The 17,389-nt window shown below is 53.7% G+C and overlaps 1 protein-coding gene across 11 annotated transcripts in view; it reads left to right on the plus strand.

The window, feature by feature from the left end:
• FNIP2 (folliculin interacting protein 2) overlaps positions 1-17,389 on the plus strand; it is a 135,958-nt gene that overhangs the window by 90,477 nt on the left and 28,092 nt on the right. For 10 of the 11 annotated variants that reach the window (XR_007476957.1, XR_007476955.1, XR_007476956.1 and 7 more), the window contains 6 exons: positions 1,177-1,378; positions 1,676-1,764; positions 3,897-4,043; positions 4,162-4,331; positions 8,128-9,235; positions 10,038-10,194. Coding sequence is in view for 8 of the 11 variants with exons in the window: in XM_033421526.2 (XP_033277417.1) it covers positions 1,177-1,378; positions 1,676-1,764; positions 3,897-4,043; positions 4,162-4,331; positions 8,128-9,235; positions 10,038-10,194 (1,873 nt within the window). In the remaining 3 variants the exon portion in view is untranslated. Of the gene's footprint in view, positions 1-1,176; positions 1,379-1,675; positions 1,765-3,896; positions 4,044-4,161; positions 4,332-8,127; positions 9,236-10,037; positions 10,195-14,874; positions 15,978-17,389 lie in introns of those variants that run through there. The other variant, XM_049709008.1, reaches the window with a different exon arrangement.

Below are 17,389 nucleotides of genomic sequence, written 5' to 3' on the forward strand. Positions count from 1 at the left end.
CGCGGGTTCGTGCCCTGGTCCGGGAAGACCCCACATGCTGTGGAGCGGCTGGGCCCGTGAGCCATGGCCACTGAGCCTGCGCGTCCAGAGCCTGTGCTCCGCAACGGGAGAGGCCACGGCAGTGAGAGGCCTGCGTATCGGTTAAAAAAAGAAAAAAAAAAAAAAAGACCAAGAAGGAGGATGGCTGCCTCAAGCCCCGTGAGCAGACGTGACCGTTCGGGTGTAGTTTGTAGTAAAGGTGACAAGCTTGGTGACAGACAAGGCTGAATGGTGGAGCCCGTGAGAAAGAGAAGGCTCCCTGCACGCCTACCATGTGCCAGGCTAGGCGCTTTCATTTGCAGTGTGATGTCCTTTGCTTTGGTGTCTTTGTAGAAAAAAACAAACTAATTAAAAAACTTTTTTTCACTCTTGCCGTTAGCAGCTATGTGGTCACGTGGTGGTTTTTCAGACTAAAGTAGAGATATGGATTGGCCATATTTGTGAGGCTTACCCCTTACGACAAATTGAATACATATTCAGAGTTTATTGGCTTCTTTTATCCTAGAAGCAGAGTCTCTGCAGAGAACCTTAAGTTGGTCGAGGATCTGACTGTAGCAAAAGAGAGGTGGGTCTTTCTGCTCGGGGGGTTTCCCAGAGAGTATCCCCAGTCGCATGGCTTAATCTCAGCATTTACAGGAGTAACTTCATCTGATGGTTTTAATAACCTTGGGAAAGTAAGCCTCAGCTACTAGTAAATGTCCAAACGTGATGCCCGGGTCACACAGGATACCACAGAGGACTCTCTCTCCTCAGATGTTCTTATCCATCGGTATCTATCAGCCAAAACAAAGGGCCTGTGTTTTGAGCCAACGGATGCTTCACACCCCTTTCTAAATGCAGCCAATCTGATGTAACATAGTCCAAGGGAAAAGGGCTAAGAGTCTAACAAGGGGACGTTTGAAATTACTTTCAGTTCTCACTTAAGTTTCTTTTTGTGTTAGGCTAACGCTGAGTGTCAGGCAGAGGTTTTCATTTTCACGACGGAGTCTGATGCAGGAGGACAACCTGGCGGTAGACACACACTGAGTTAGGACCGCGTGCCCGGATCGGCCACCAGGGTGTCGCCCTGGCTTTACGGTTCGTCCTCAGTGTGGTTCACTGATGCAGCATGACTCCCAAAACCCCTTCTCCTTCCAGGTCAACGGATGAGACGTTCAGCTTGGCCGAAGAAACCTGCAGTTCCAACCCGGCCATAGCTCGGAGGAAGAAGATTGCCATAAGCCTCATCTTTTCCCTGTGCGAGACGGAGGAAGCCCAGAGGAACTTCCAGGACTTCTTTTTTTCTCATTTCCCCCTGTTTGAGTCTCACATGAACAGGCTGAAGAGTGCAATTGAAAAGGTACTGAGAATGCAATCCATTGTCGCACGGGGCTGTAAGGGTCAAGGGCTCTCTATACCCGCTCGCTTTCCCAGGGCATGTAGATCGGCTGCAGCAGTGGTAGGAAGTTCCCTAGTCACACTGAAGTCAGGTACCAGATCCTGATTGCTTTGGGAAAGGGAATTACTGCCCCCGACGACTTCGGTCGTGACTAGCTTGAGTGTGGGCTCTAACGTCGTCTCTTATTAGTAAAACCCACTAGATGGTTACGAAGGGATTTCTTCTCCACATAATGTGCTTGTTTTCTTTCCACCGAAGGCCATGATCTCGTGCAGGAAGATCGCGGAGTCAAGTCTCCGTGTCCAGTTTTACGTCAGCCGTCTGATGGAAGCTCTGGGGGAGTTCAGGTAAACTGGCAAGGTTTGGCAACCCCAGCAGGGGAAATTGGTGAGCAGCGGTAGCAGCGGCCGTGGACCTCGGGATGCGTGGAGACCACAGCTCGGGAGTGTGGGGGGTAGCAGCTCCTTCCTTTGAAGCTAAGGCCCAGTGGAGCAAAAAGTGTAAGCCACCAGCACTGAGTAATCCTCACGACTGCCAGAGAGACGGTCCCTGACGTGACTGTTCCTAACAGAGTGAATGGAGAAAACTAATATTCATACGTCTCGTGTCATCTCCCAAAAGCCCTAAGAGTAAGCACTCCTAGCCCATTTTACAGATGTGGAAACTGGAGGTTGAGATGCTTGTCCACAGCATAAGTGGGGAGAGTGTGCACGTCAGGGAGGTTACACTCCAGTTTGCCAGGACAGCCCTGTGTACACCCGGTGTCTTCCCGTGGGTGTCCTGGTCAGGACAGTAAGTTGTATGGTCACCCTAGCATGTCCTCACTGTCAGCTCCTAACTGTTGATATTTGTACCCCGGAGACCGGTTTTCTGGAGGTCTTGCCCCTCGTGTCTGGGCTGTAGCTGGGATCCGTGGTCACCATGCCGAGCGGGGCCGTTGCAGCGCTTCTTAGGGCCAGTTTCTGGGTGCGGAATGGAATCGCACTTCAGAGCCGTCACGAGCTAATTAAGAGTCCAGCCGTTCCTCTCTAGCCCAGGGATAAAAATGTTTACGATTCTTAGAGTGTTAGAACGTTTTTGTGATGCTTAAGGTAGAGGCTGGTGAACTCTAATGCTGCTTGGAGCAAAATCCCCACCCAGCCTTAGTTGAACCATGGGTTATGTGTAAAGTACTCAAGTAGCACGTTAGTCCTTATCTGGGGATCGTTCAGACCCACGTCGCACATTTGAGAAATCGTGTGAAGCTGTGTGTTTCGATGGCAGTGTGGTGACTAGCGAACCTTCTATGGTTTGTGTGGGCAGCGCCGGGCGGGCTGTGGTCAGGCTCGAAGCTGGCTTGTGCTGGAGGGTCTGGACACTCATTTAGTAGAAGGTCCGGAATCTGAACGGACAGGACCTGAGGCCTCACTGTGGATAGACGGGTCTCATCCTTACTTCAGCGACCTGCTGCTCCAGAAACAGCGACAGGATCACGTGTTAGCGTTGGAAACCTTGGTGTCAGTAAGCGAAGCCCAGGTCCACGTAGCTGTCACTTGTCACTGCTGGCTGCTCAGCAGGTGCTCTGCCTCGGGCCAGGGCGGGATCCTGTGTGTCCCAGCTCCTTGATGCACACGGCCGGAAACTCAGGTCAGAGTATGCCTCGTGTACCCCCATCCGGGAAGCGGGGTGTCTCCTAGACGCAGAGGTGCCAGTGGAGATCCTAGGCTCGTTGGTGCGCTCCCTGGAAGGACCGCCACGAGCCACGCGGCCTGGAGCAGAGTCCCCGGCACGAGGCGCTCTCATCCGGACCTTGTCATTCAGTGTGTGTGTGTCTCCCGCAAGGAACTCCTTTACACCTCCAGTTTCCTGAGCCGTAAAGTGACACGGCCAGACTCGTCACTTTCCCTAACAGCTTACAGTTCTAAGAATTTGATTCTATTAGCCCGTGTAACAATCTAGTATATAATATGGTGAAGAAGAGCAATTTATTTGTGTTCTTTTTTCATCTAAAGTGAATAGGGTGCTTTGGTTCAAAGAACAAAAGCACTAACCAGAAATTGGGCGACTTGAGTTCCCTCTGGTCACATTTTCAGTCTAGCATGTTTATTCTTTCTTCCTTTATTTTTTTCCTATGAAAATTGGCATAAATTCTGACACAAGGCATCGTGCAAATAAGTCTTTTTAAGGATGACTATTTTATATCAGTGGCTAGTATACCTTTCCTGTAAAGGGTCTGCTCAGCTTTGCTGTGGTGCAAACGCAGCGACAGATAATAGGGAGATGATTGAGCATGGCTGTGTGCCAATAAAACTTTATTTATAAAAAAAAGGTCAGATTTGGCCTGTGCATCATGTCCTAGTTTACCAACCCCTGTTAAATATTCTGCTTTGGATGCCTTACGGGCTCCCTAGATCCAGGCGAGTGTTTTCTTCTAGATTCTTTACACAAAGGTCATCCACCGTGACATCTGTGACAGTTCCCTGTACCTTCTCTTCTGTAGAGCGACCATCTGGAGCTTGTACTCCGTCCCGAGGATAGCCGAGCCCGTGTGGCTGGCCATGATGTCCAGCACCTTGGAGAAGACGCAGCTGTGCCAGCGCTTCCTCAAGGAATTTACGCTCCTGATAGAGCAGATCAACAAGAACCAGTAAGCGGCGGCGCTCTGGAGCCTCGAATGCCAGTTCCGAGGCTGGTGTACGTGCTGTAGGTGACATGCCTCTTCCTGCATTGACTCACCCCGTTGTGTTTTCTCCCGTTTCTCCAAGGTTTTTTGCTGCCTTGCTGACCGCAGTCTTAACCTACCACCTGGCCTGGGTGCCCACCGTCATGCCCGTTGACCACCCTCCCATCAAAGCCTTCTCCGAGAAACGCACCTCTCAGCTGGTCAACACGCTGGCCAAGACACACCCATACAATCCTCTCTGGGCGCAGCTGGGTCAGTACCGTACAGAGGCCATGTGGGACAGAATAGGAAAAATGGGAGCCTCTTCAGTTGCTATCCGCCATCCGGCCCGGCGATTCCCAGTTGTCACTGGGCTGCAGGGAACTGGGGACTGGCCCACAGATTCTACCTGTAAAGCAGCCCCCGTCCTCCCCTCCCCCCGCCAGAGCCTCGTGCTGCTCTTTAAAGCCACGTAGGTCCGCAGCTGCTCCTCCAGTGGGGCTCCTTAACTCGGCACTGTTGACATCTGGGCCAGAAGATTCTCTGTTGGGTCGGGGGGAAGAGGACTGCCCCGTGCCTGGTCGGATGTTTAGCAGCGTCACTGGCTTCTGTTCACCAGCTGCCAGTGAAAACCCCTCTTCCAAAGTTGTGATGGTGAAAAATGTCCCCAGACGATGCTGAATGTCCCCAGCGGGACAGGAGAGCCCCTGGCTGAGGACCACTGCCCTAGAGGGCGGACTGGATAGGAAGGAAGTCGGACAGAAAAGAGAGTGACACACTCTAGGATGTGGCCGCCTTTTAAGTTTGAGCTGAGGTCGGAGCCCTTGTCTTTCTCTCCATTGCCCCCTTAGCTGCCTCCTCCGAGCTTTGTGCTCAGGCCTGGCGCGGGGACCTGACGTGCCGCGGGGCTGCTCGTGGAGTGTGCGCTTGCGAGCCCAGGGCTCGGGGATAGGAGAGGCGCGCTCCAGGGCCTGTCACTTGGCCGAGTCTGCAGTGACCCGTCAGGCCTGCACATCTGCTCTGTCCCAGGCCCCGTCCCTCTGCGGGACCCAGGGCCCGGGTGACACGCAGCTAAGCCTTGGGGAGCCTGCTGCCCGGTGGAGGAGAAGGGCTGTGTTCAGAACGCCCCGATCGCTCCTTGGCTGGGGTGAGCAGAAGCCCGCGAGGGACGCAGTGCAGTGCAGAGGGTGAGGACATGCGCAGACGGCTGGACCAGATCCCAGCCTCCTGGGCAAGTGCCCTAACCCTCTGTGCCTCCGTTTCTCCATCTGTGACATGGGTGGTGATGGCTCATGGCTGCCGTGGGAGTTCCACTGCTTGTACGTGAAGCCCCCTGTTACCGACACTGCTGTTGCAGATGTTGATACGGGGGAGGCACCAGGAGGGGGGCATGGGGGGAGGGGGCCTTCAAGGAAGACACACTTGAGGAATCGGTATAAGGGCAGCATTTTCCAGAAAATAACGGCAGACTGGGGAAAAGCACGGCAATCTCGGGAAACAGCGTGTTGTAATGGTAGTGAAAGCTGCCACCGTGGGCCGAGCACTGTTCTGGGTGCTTTCTGCACGTATTAATTAATTAGACTCTCATTCTAACCCTGGTACTGCATCCTCACTGTATCACAGATAATAAAGCTGTCTTTCCCTGTGCCCGGGGTCATGAGATATGGGAGGTAATATGGTTAAAAAAAAGCCACAGACCCTAACATTTATCATCGCAGCCATTTCTAAGTGTGCAGTTCGCAGCGTTAGGTCTGTTCACGTTGTGCACACTCTTCTTCATTCTGTAAAATTATACCCGTGCAGAACAAAGGCATCCACTCTAGAATCAGTAGCTTCATCAGTCCTGGACTCAAAAAGTTGCCTTCAAGGTCGAGGTCCATTAAGTCTGTTATCTTAGCGATGCGTTGTTCTGTGGAGTTCGGCTCTGAAGTAGCAGCACTGTTTCCATACACAGCTCTCCACTTCATACAGGTTAAGCTGCTGTCAGTTGTATTTTAATAGCCTTCTTTGTTTTTACTTTTTCCCATTTATGACTTAGTTATTATAATGCACAACACCAAAAGTTAAATGCATTGCTAAAAACTGTCATTCTGAGTGGACTTTCCAAAGTGTTTTTTTTGCCAGATTTTGGGTATGTAAATCTCATCTTCTTTATTAACACTGGGGCTGATTTAACAAGAGTGTCTCATGAATTCCTGATGTGGCCGTGACACCCCGCAGCCATGGGCAGATGTGATCACGGGAAGTAACAGTAACACGCTCTTAGTCAAGAAAGTTTACTCAAACAAAAGTGCTTGTGCTGACATCAGACTACAGTTCTGAGTTGTTTTTCTGAAATCTTGCATGGTTTCTCAGTCAGTTGCAAAAGCCTCAGAGATAACGTTCTACTAAGCCTTCACCTAGCCCTTTTATGTATGTATGTATGTATGTGTTTATTTATTTTTGGCTGTGTTGGGTCTCCGTTTCTGTGCGAGGGCTTTCTCTAGTTGCGGCGAGCGGGGGCCACTCTAAATCGCGGTGCTCGGGCCTCTCACTATCGCGGCCTCTCTTGTTGCGGAGCACAGGCTCCAGACGCGCAGGCTCAGTAGTTGTGGCTCACGGGCCTAGTTGCTCCGCGGCATGTGGGATCCTCCCAGACCAGGGCTCGAACCCATGTCCCCTGCACTGGCAGGCAGATTCTCAACCACTGCGCCACCAGGGAAGCCCCACCTAGTCCTTTTATAGAGAGGATTGTGTGAAATCCCTTCTATCCTGCCCTTTACCTGTTCTCAGGAGGCTTACCCTGGAAACCCTCTCTAGAGGGGGCACCTCTGATGAGTGCTGTCCCTTTTCCATCAGTCTTAAACCTTAACAGTGTGATTAGTCTTATCTAACAGATGCCTCTCCTCCTCCCGCCAGATGGAGTCCGACTTCCTGAGTTCTTATTTATAGCTGCTAAGCATGCATCTCCTCTCCTTTATTTAGGATCTTTTCACATTTTGATTTATTCCAACATTCTGATTTTTCCTGCAATGCTTTCTGACTTAGGGTTGCTTATACAGATATGTAAATGAGATAAAGCCATGTAAAACACTCAGCACTGTGCTTGCACAGTCAGGAAGTGTTGGCTTTTTGTTGTAATTGTCAATAATATGATGATCAGAATATGGAAGGTGCGACTTACCAAGTGTAATCGTCAGGTTTTATTACATGCCATAATTTTAATAGGCACTGGACAGACACTTGTGATGAGGAACCTGCACTGATGGTTCGTTGACAGGTTTGCCTTTCTTCTTCCACCTTTAAGCCAAATGTTCATGCTTCATTAGCCGGCTTTTAATCAGTGTGTCAGGATATAAGTTATGGGACATTTTTCTCCAGTAGAATTTTCATGTGAAGTAATAGGAAACAAATGAGACTCATTATTCCTGAGCAGGTGATTTTCTTCTTGTTAATCAAATTGATTCTTCCTGGTGCCTGTGTGTACTGAGCGGACCATCTCATTAAGCGTTTTGAATTGATTCACTTGCACTTTCTGTTCAGAGATCCCGGAATTTCACCCCAGGGCCTATTGTCCTGGGATTCTTCAAAAAGATCTCATCATTCTAGTTTCCAAGATAAATTATTTGGTTTGGTCCCATATTCAGGGCTCTGGCTTCAGCCTTACCTTGGGGAGATGGGATCAGCCAGCCCACTGAGCTGCCTGGAAAGGCCCAGCAAGCACCTCGAGGGACTGTGCACACAGCACTGCACCCTCTGTGCACTGGCACCGCGCTGCCCCCAGTATACGCCAGCGCTGCCCCCAGTATACACCAGCACTGCACTGTCAGTGCACTGCACCCGATACACACGGGCACTGCACCTGAGCACCCAGAACAGGGATGATCCTGGCAGGCCTTCCAGGCCGACTTTACGTTGCAGAGGAAAACTGAAAGGTGGTCCTTCTAGGAATTACCTTTGTGCCTCAGTCAGGCGTGTGAAGAAGCGATGCTGGCCTGGGAGTAAGTCATTTGCATCTCTCCTGTTCGGGCTGACGTACCCTTGGCACGCTCCCCCGGACGACTTGTCTTTCTGTCCACTTTGCCTCTAGGCGACCTTTACGGGGCCATCGGCTCTCCGGTGCGACTGACCCGCACGGTGGTGCTGGGGAAGCAGAAGGACCTGGTGCAGCGCATACTGTACGTGCTGACCTACTTCCTGCGGTGCTCGGAGCTGCAGGAGAACCAGCTGACGTGCAGCGGGGCCTGGGGGCCAGACGAGCAGGCGCTGGCGGGGGGCAGCATCATCACGGCCCTGGAGAGGGGCGAGGTGGAGGAGTCCGAGTACGTGGTGGTCACGGTGAGGAGCGAGCCCGCCCTTCTGCCGCCGCACACTGACACCGGAGACCTCTGTCCCCACCTCGCCGGACGAGGAGTCCGGGGGCCGGAGCAGAGCCCCGTGGCCCGCGGCACCCGGAGACCTCGGGGCGCGTCGTGTGGGGACGAGGAGAGTACGGAGGAGGCGCCCCGCGGCGGCTCCGCGAGACTCCCAAGCGGCGCAGGTGCGTGCGCGGGGCCGGCCGGCGGGGAGGGGTCGGGAGGGGAGATGCCCAAGAAGCTGCCCAACCGCTCGGCGGCCAGGCCGTGCCCTGAGGGGCGTCCCTGGGAGAAGGTCACCTTCCACATCGGGAGCTCCGTGTCTCCGGACTCGGACTTTGAAAGTCGCACCAAAGCGATGGAGGAGCGGCTGCGGGCCTGCAGGTGTGCGGAGCCAGCGCGCCGACCCCCGGCTGGGCCCGACGCGGCCCGGGAGGCCCGGGACTGGCGGGCTCCGAGGTGCTCCCGGGCCCCCGAGGCATCTGCGGGGACCCGCGGCGTCAGGACCGGGGCCGCCAAGGAGGCTGCGGAGACGCCCGGCGCACCTGCCGCCCGGGGCGCACCTGTCGACCCCGCGCACGCGCCAGTGAAGCCGTGGGGTCGGGGCGGGGAGAACGCGGACGGGCCTGCGCCGAGCGGGTGCGCGGCCGCAGTGCCGCGCGAGGACGCCGGCTTCAGGCGGGAAGGAGGTCTCCCCAGGAACGAAAGCTCGGACAGCGCCCTCGGCGACAGTGACGACGACCCGTGTGCGCCGGCCTCGCCGGACCTGGGTCCCGGCAGTGACGGTGACAGTGAGCATGACCGGCCCGAAGGCTCGCTGGAGGTGGAGCTGCCGCTGCCCAGGTAAGGCCGGCGGCGGGCCGGGCTGGGCAGATGATGTGCGTCCAGCCGGCACCCACCGGCACCGCTGCTGTGGGCTGCTACAGGGCAGGATTATTCTCTCCAAGCATTAGTGTCCCCAGACCGGCCTGCCCTTCCTCAGCCCAGCTCTGAGCCGGGAGCTGGCGGCGGCTTTGCAGCTTTGGGGACACTGGGGGACGCTAAGGGGCGCGGGGGCAGTGGGGAGCAGGGGTGTCATCTTCCGTCGTCCCCGCGGCAGATCTGTGGCCGCGGACACCGAGCCTGGGAGGTGGTGGGTGACATCCTGCGGGTCTCTCCTGCCTGCCGGTCAGAGCAGCCTGATGCGTCAGGAAAAGCCCCTCTTCCTGAGGCTCCGTCAGTTGAGGTTTGGTCCGTGAAGCAGTAACTAGAGAAACCTGCTGGCCTTTCGCTGTTCTGGCTGCACCCTGAGCAGGTGTGCCGAGTTCCTCAAGCCAGGCTTCGCCAGGATCCCCTCGGCACGCTCAGACTCCCCCTTTCCTCTCTCCACACGGCGGCTGGAGGATGCTCTGTGTGAGGTGCAGGCCCAGGCTCGCAGCCAGCCGTCAGAATACTCAGTTTTTCCTGCTCTTCCCCGTTAGGAAAACTCCTTTTTCCCTTCAACTGCCTTCCTTTTGCTGCACCACTGACCCACCTCCTGGAGGACTTGTGATCCGGACCACCCCGGATCTGTGTTTTTCACCTGTGCCATGGGTCTCTGCTCCAGCCGCAGTGCGAGAAGGGAGCGCATTTTCGCTGCGGGCTCTGACGGCCGGTATCATCTTAGGTCTCAGAGCGTCAGCGCCCCGAACGTGAGAAACTTCGGCCGCTCCCTCCTGGCGGGTTACTGCCCCACGTACATGCCAGACCTGGCGCTTCACGGGACCGGCAGCGATGAGAAGCTGAAGCAGTGCCTGGCCGCCGACCTGGTCCACACGGTCCAGGTGAGCGATGCCAGCTGGTCGCCTCGGGCTGCTGACCGGGGCGGGGGGGTGGGGGGGCGGCCAGGGGTGTGCTTGGCAACGGGTGCGATCGAGGGATTGTCGCTGGAGATGCGGGCAGGGTTGCAGGAACCGGTGAGGCTGGTGAGCCTCCCGGGAATTAACAACAGCTGGAGGCTGTGAGCACACCAGGCGGGCAGCAGTGGGGGAGGCGGCGGGGGCCCGCCTGGCTGCAGGAGCACGGCAGGGGCGGGGACCTCACCTCGCTCTCCTCCAGCGTCTGAGCTCTCTTGGTGCCCCCCGTTGGCTGAGCCCAGCCAGAAGCCACAGAGCAAGGTCGTAGCTGATGCAGACGCGGTCCCAGGGCCCACAGAGGTCACCTCCCGAGCCACCCGAGTGAAGGGTGGGGCTGGGGCGGGTGGGTGGAGCAGACAGAGCAGTCAGCACAGATGGTGACAGTTGTGTGCCTTCACGGGGAGGGCCGAAAGGATGTCACATATGGTTTGCCTCTTAGCCGCTCCTTGCAAGATCCTAAAAGTAATTTATTTTAACTGATGTGTCATTAAGTTCGCTGCATGAGAATGACTGTGTAGAGATTAGCAAGTCTTCCTGCAAGATTTCCTTGTGGCTGCTGCTAAGCGCTTCTCCGCTCTCTGCAGCGCGACAGGAACTGAGCGGCGATGGAAATGCTGTCAATCTGACAGGCCTGTTTTCAGTTGAGCTGCTCTTGGACAGATGTGCAAAAATAGCTGTTTTGCATTGGAAACATACTGTATCTTGGGCAATAGGGAAAGTTCTCAGCGCATTAGGAAAATTGGAACTTGGCTAGCTACCTTCCTCCTCGCCCAGCAAATCCTTTTGGAGAGGTGGACAGACGGCAGTGCGTGCCGCCTTTGACCTTGAGCTTCTCCTCTGTGAAGACCAAACGTCCATCAGGCACAGGCCAGGCAGGCTGGAGGTGTTGCTGTGAAATGGGAAGAAAAGCCCGGTGGTGAAGCAGATGCGCTCAGCCTCCTGAACGGGGAGGGAGGGAGATGGGGAGAGGGCGGCCTGAGGCTGTGGGCCCGCCTGGTGTGGTCTTTGGTACCACGATCCTGACCCGCCCCGCTTTGTGCTTGGCCACCACCCTCCCCAGGCTGGCCCTGGAAGGAAGCAGTGCCGTTAATATTCTATCTTCGTAGCCGTCACGAGCACTGTGTCCTTGCCTGTCACCTCAGAGGCCCGCATGTCGGTGACCTCAGAGAAATATGTTCAGTGCCCGCCCCACTGTGGACACGCATCTATCGACTGATAGCCCGTCTTGCCCTTATTATCTGCAAAACCATACATGACCCTTTTTATATCTTCCATAGGCTGACAAGTTCAGAGGTTTGTGTATTAGGTTTCCATGGTGACCATCTAGCGCTATAATTCTTATATTTAAGAAAACAAAATCCTGTTTCCTCTGTTTGTAACTCTTAAAGACTTGTCATCTCTCATCTTCTCTTCCTTGCAGTAGTGTTTTCACACTGCAGCTGTTCTCACCTCTGTAGACTATGCAGTCAGCCTGAGAGATGGAAAGTCGCTGACCATAAAAACCTGTATTGTGTCAGATGGTGGGAACACGCCCCGTGCAGCCGGCTTGGGTGTTAAGAGGAAACTGTGAAGGGGCATAAACTGTGTTCAGAAGCGTACTGCATTCAGGGTGTGTCCGGTTAGCGTTAGCAGAGTTCTCCTGTCACTTCGTCACGTTCATCTTAATGGATTTGGCTTTTGAAGTAAGCGTTCCATTTAAACTGCTTCTCAGACCGGGGCTCTGCTCTGTGGCAGAGCTTAAATAAAAATTGCCGTTGACGAATATTTGTGGAAAAGTAAATTAGGAGGTTTGGGGGGGGTGCATTATATTGAATTTCCTGCCCCTAAAGCCTAGTAATTATTTAAACTCTTGAGTGTGTTATCAGAGGAAGACACAAAGGCCCAAGAACAAGTACATGAGCAGAGTCGGCTGAAATAACAGCTTGCTGAGGAAGAGGGGCTCGGGATACATTGTTTTACTGTAGTTTGCTTTCGAAAACCTGTTTTTCGGACGTTAATAATTTCTAGTGTTCATGCCAGACTTCATCCAGCTTTGAGATTCATAATTGTTTTTGGAGAAGGATTTTTAGTAACTGTTTAAAAGCAGTTGATCTACATTACTGATCTGCTCTCTAGGCCTGTGCACGATTGGATTGTCACATCTGTCTTACATAAACGCGTCCTTGTGCAGCGTCGGTGGGCCAGCTTGTGGAGATTCTTCTCTCACTGAGGCATTGCATCTGGAGCTTCCGATACTAAGAGTTTCTTTTTGTGCGTTTCCTTATCCTAGTCTCTTATGAAAGAAAGCTGTATCAACTTTATTTCACTCGTTTTGATTTTTATTACTGGCTTCCACGTGGTAAGGTTCTGATGGTCTTTAAATATTTAAACACGTGTTCTTGTTTAATCCACATACTACCTCTGTTCCGTCACTGGAACTGTTTCTTTGCCTTCTAACGTAGAGATTATACAGCTGCCTTCAATTAGGCTGAAGTCATATTTAGTTTCATTCTTTTCCTGCCGCATCTAAATGCGAATTCCTTCTTCTGTTTTCCTTTTGGCTTTAAATGGTGAGGTAGGAGAGAGAGGGTGAGAGAGCCAGCTTCACTCTGCACCTGTGACTCTCAAGGAGCTTTTTCTCTCTTCTTTTCTCATGTGTCTTGTCCGCCTGCGGGTACTGCTGACGGGGGCTGGGGCAGGTATTACGTTACGGGGCAGTGGAGGTGGTGGAGGAGACCGACATGACACTGACGCTTTGGTGTTACCACTTGTTCGCTGGTTGTCAGTTAAATCCATTGGCTTCGCTAAGCCTCAGGAAAATGTATTTAGAGGAACAGATAAAACGTAACCCGGCAGTTAAGAGTTTGGCTTCTAAAGGCAGGCAAACCTGAGATTGACCCGTGGTTCACCCCTCGTGGCTTCGTGGCCTGGCGCAGGATTCTTTAATCGTCTAAGCATCAGTTCCATTTTCTAGAAAGTGACGGCAGTTAGAGGTCTGCTTGAAGACCGTGAGATGATACACATCCAGTGTTGAACACAGCGTCCAGCGCGTTACTGAACGCCCGACAGACGGTAGCTGTTACAATGACACCCGTGCACGCGCTTTGTAAATGAGTTTCCCAAGATGCTCCTGCGGGGGGCGGTGGAACAGAAGCGGGACCCATTCATTCAACGCTAACGGCAGCTGCTTTCCCTCCCCTGGTGGCTTCGCGAGGAGCAGCCAGGCCGCTCCAGCTCTGTAGGGTCGGGTCATCGAGACCAAAATTAACATCATGTATTAGTGTTTCTTTTAACAAAAACTGTGCTCCAGGGCTCTGGGCGTCTTCAGAATGCTCTGTGAAACGGGGCACCGGCTGGATACGGCAGCCTCTTCTGTTTCTTTTTAAGAGTAGCAACAGACTGCAGAAACATGCAGAAGTCAGCAGCGCAGCGGGGCAGCTTTGCCGACGGCTTGGCTGGGATGCGTGCCGTGGGCACCTGACTGCCCGTGCAGCACAGGCAGCCAGGGAGCCGACGCAAGGACAGCGAGTCACAGCGACCGAAGGGCATCACTTTAGCAGCGCGGGCAGCGCTGGGGTGGCCGGAGTCAGCAGCAGCCTTAGGTCCGTAGCGCTGTGGGGCAGACCTGCTGGCGAGACGGAACACGTCCCGGTGTGGGTGGCGTGCACAGCAGGGCGCGGGCCTTCAGCACCGGCTGGCTCTTGGGGGCTGTACGTGTGGATGCACCTGTATCCCTGGGTTACGCCGTTAAAACGCGTTTCTTACTGCAGATGGGGGTTTTAAAAAATCTGAAAAAACTACCAATCTCTGGGTATCGCCGACCCCGGTCTGAGATCTTGGTGACCCCCTCCTCCTAAGCTGCCCTCCACCTTCCAGCCTTGCACGTGGCCACAGAGGGCTCCTTCTCAAACGTGGCTTCTGTCGGTCACTCTTCTGCTCTCATAGGGGCCTGTTTGTTTAGAGAGTGAAGTCTAGGCTCCTTGGCTGGAACTGCCCCCTGTATGTGTTTCGGATACACACGCACACATGCAGCCCTGCTCTCCTGTGCGGCTCGGTCACACCATGTGCCAGCCTGTAACGGCCGCCCTCTCTCTCACCTCCTTGCCACGTGCGTTGCTCCCTCTGCCTCAGGCGCTGTTGAAGCAGCCCCAGTGCCTTTTGCAGGCCCCGTCCCAACGTTGCCCCTTCTCTGAACCTGCCCCAGGCCCTTTGCACGCGGTGCTTGCATATGCCTCCAGCATCTTTCTTCCACCAGGCCTGCGGGCGTCTCTCCGTCCAGCGCCTGGCCCGGTGCCCAGGGACGCTGCACGGTCCCCCTGCGCTGGGCGGAGGAGCGTGTGTTCCTGCAGATGAAGCTGTGCCCCTGAGCATGACCCTCCTTCTAAAGTAGACGCGGCAGAGAGTCTGCCTTTAAGACATAGAGGGGAAGAGTTCTCTGTTTGGACATGCCTCCTGGGGCCCTTTGTGTTCTTTTTCTTTACCTAAAGGAGAATAAAATGCTTATTATACGTCTCAAAGCCGTCATTTCTCTTGCATCTTGTAAATATCAGGCGCATGGCTAATTTTATGTTTTCCCCAGTTTTTTTCATTACATGCAAGATATTTGGACGTCTCTGCCATTCTCTGCAGAAAAATCTGTGTACCAGCCTTCTTACGTTGTGTTTTGGCGTCATGCACATCCTCCCATAACTGCTCTGATGACCCTTTTTGACCTTGAGCACCGCTCCTCGACTTTAAACTCTTTCCTTCCTCAGCATGTGACCGTCCTGACATTTAAGGCGTCCCCGAGGCTGCGCCCTGTGTCCACAAGTCCGCAGGCACAGACACACAGAAGGTCAGGGGTTTCCTCTGGGCCCTGCCCCCCCCGCCGGACCTTCCCCGCTCCCGCTGCCCCAGGTCCTGACGTCCTCACCTCCCAGGACCCCTCAACAGTGCCCGTGGTCCAGAATGATCGATTCGCTCTCCTTCTCTACCTTATCACAACTCGGAAGCCTTTAGAGACCGACATGGAGCCTGTTTCCGAGAGACACATACAGCACATAAAACAAAACAACTCCAACACGATGGCTCGTGGTCAGGGTGAGGGAGAGGGACCAGTACAGGCAGGGGCGTTAGCCCTCCTCCAACAGTCCAGAGTAACTGTTGAGTAGGTATGTTTAAGATGGTTACGGTGATAAAAGAAGGAATTGGGATCTTTAAAAAGACCGTCTGTTATGACACACGACTATTCAGATTTGTAAAAGAGCCGAAGAGAGATGCTAAAATGGAAAAATGCAGTCATGGAAATTAAAACTCGGGGTAGGTTAAAGAGCAGAGCAGATTAAATTCAGCCAGAGAGGATTAGCGTTTGTGAAAGAGTGACTAGATGCAGAACTACCGCTTTGACTGTAGCTCAGAGACAGAGGCGCGTGAAAAAATGTGGAAGAGCAAGTAAGAGACCTGGAGGCGTGAGTGAGAAGGTTCTGTCGCGCATACAGAAGGCGGGAAAGAGAAACAGCCTTTGAAGGAAGAACGGCTGTGATCTTTCAGATGAAGTGAACCCACTGACTCCCAAGTAGGGTAGATATAAACAGACCCTCGCTGAGCGGCAGGACATCAAAGACAAAGGACCCTTGTCAACAGCCAGAGAGGAGGCATGGCCCCTGTCCTTCAGGAGGTTGAACTCCAACAGGTGATTAAAGACATAAGCAGTGAAAGCAGAGCCCACAGCAGGGGGGCGGGCAGCGAGGCAGGGGACAGCCTGGGGGCTTCCTGGAGGAGGTGACGTCTACAGTGGGGATGAGCGGAGAGAGGGCGAGGGGGCCGGGCTCCCCAGGGGCTACAGACTAACCACAGGCGGAGCCGGCTCTGCTGCCACGGGAGCTTCTGTCTGTCTGTCTGTCTCTGTAACTGCTGTCGGGAGAGCCTGCATGCTGAGCATTTAGTGTTTAGTATCCTGGATGACTTCGTAGGCTGGAGGAAGTGTTGGAGAATGGCGAGTGGTAATCAGGTTCCTGTTCTCCGCGCGGATGTGAGACTGAAGGTTTTTAATAAAAACTGGCCAGCCATCCACACGTGTCTGCGTCCTGTAGGCGCCCTCGGCCGCCCAGAAGTGGGTGGACTGGCTAAGGACTGGCTCGGGTCGCTTGAGTCCTCGGTTCCAAGGACATGGAGGGGGGTTGGCCCCTATGGAGGTAGAAGAATAAAAATGGGATCCGATGACGTTTAACCAAGAGCAGGTGCTGAGACTGTGGCCCTCAGGGCACTGATCGTCCATTTTCTCTCTGTGACCAACCCAAGGCTTGACTTGAAGCCATGTAAGAGCTGCTATTGTTAAGTCGTGGGGCTATAACATAACGGGGAGGGGGGATTTCTTTGAAAGGTGTTTTGTCATGTCACGTTCTCTGACTCAAGTTCAGTTTAATAAAGTTGTAGAACTTGACAGAAATATCTTCTAGGAAGTGATGAGCAAATTGACACTCAGATAATACCCAAGAATCTTATGTTTTATAATTCAGAATGTTTCAGAGAAAAATAAAAGAAACAGAGAGGTTCTTCCCATTACCTGAGTCATAAATCACCTGCTCCCTTTGTGTGTGAAAAGGCCACCCAGTGGCTCGTCCTGGTTGCTAAATCTGCACTGTTGTAATCAGTGAGCAGACTGTAGACCTGGCTGTGAGTACCGGCGTCCGTCTGCACACCTGTTACCTGTGAGCCACATGTGGGCTGGCATCTTTGAGGATTCACGAAGGATCGGTTTAATTTTTTTAATTAATTTATTTTTATTTTTGGCTGCGTTGGGTCTTCGTTGCTGCGCATGGGTGCATGGGCACATGGGCTTTCTCTAGTTGCGGCGAGCGGGGGCTACTCTTTGTTGCGGTGTGCGGGCTTCTCACTGCAGTGGCTTCTCTAGTTGCGGAGCATGGGCTCTAGGCACGCAGGCTTCAGTAGTTGTGGCACGTGGGCTCAGTAGTTGTGGCTCGTGGGCTCTAGAGCTCAGGCTTAGTAGTTGTGGCGCACTGGCTTCATTGCTCTTTGGCACGTGGGATCTTCCTGGACCAGGGATCAAACCCGTGTCCCCTGCATTGGCAGGTGGGTTCTAAACCACTGCGCCACCAGGGAAGTCCCGAAGGGGCTTTTAGAGTATGTATTGGGCAATACCAGC

This window comes from Orcinus orca, chromosome 4 (genome assembly GCF_937001465.1).
Source record: "Orcinus orca chromosome 4, mOrcOrc1.1, whole genome shotgun sequence".
NCBI lineage: Eukaryota > Metazoa > Chordata > Mammalia > Artiodactyla > Delphinidae > Orcinus > Orcinus orca.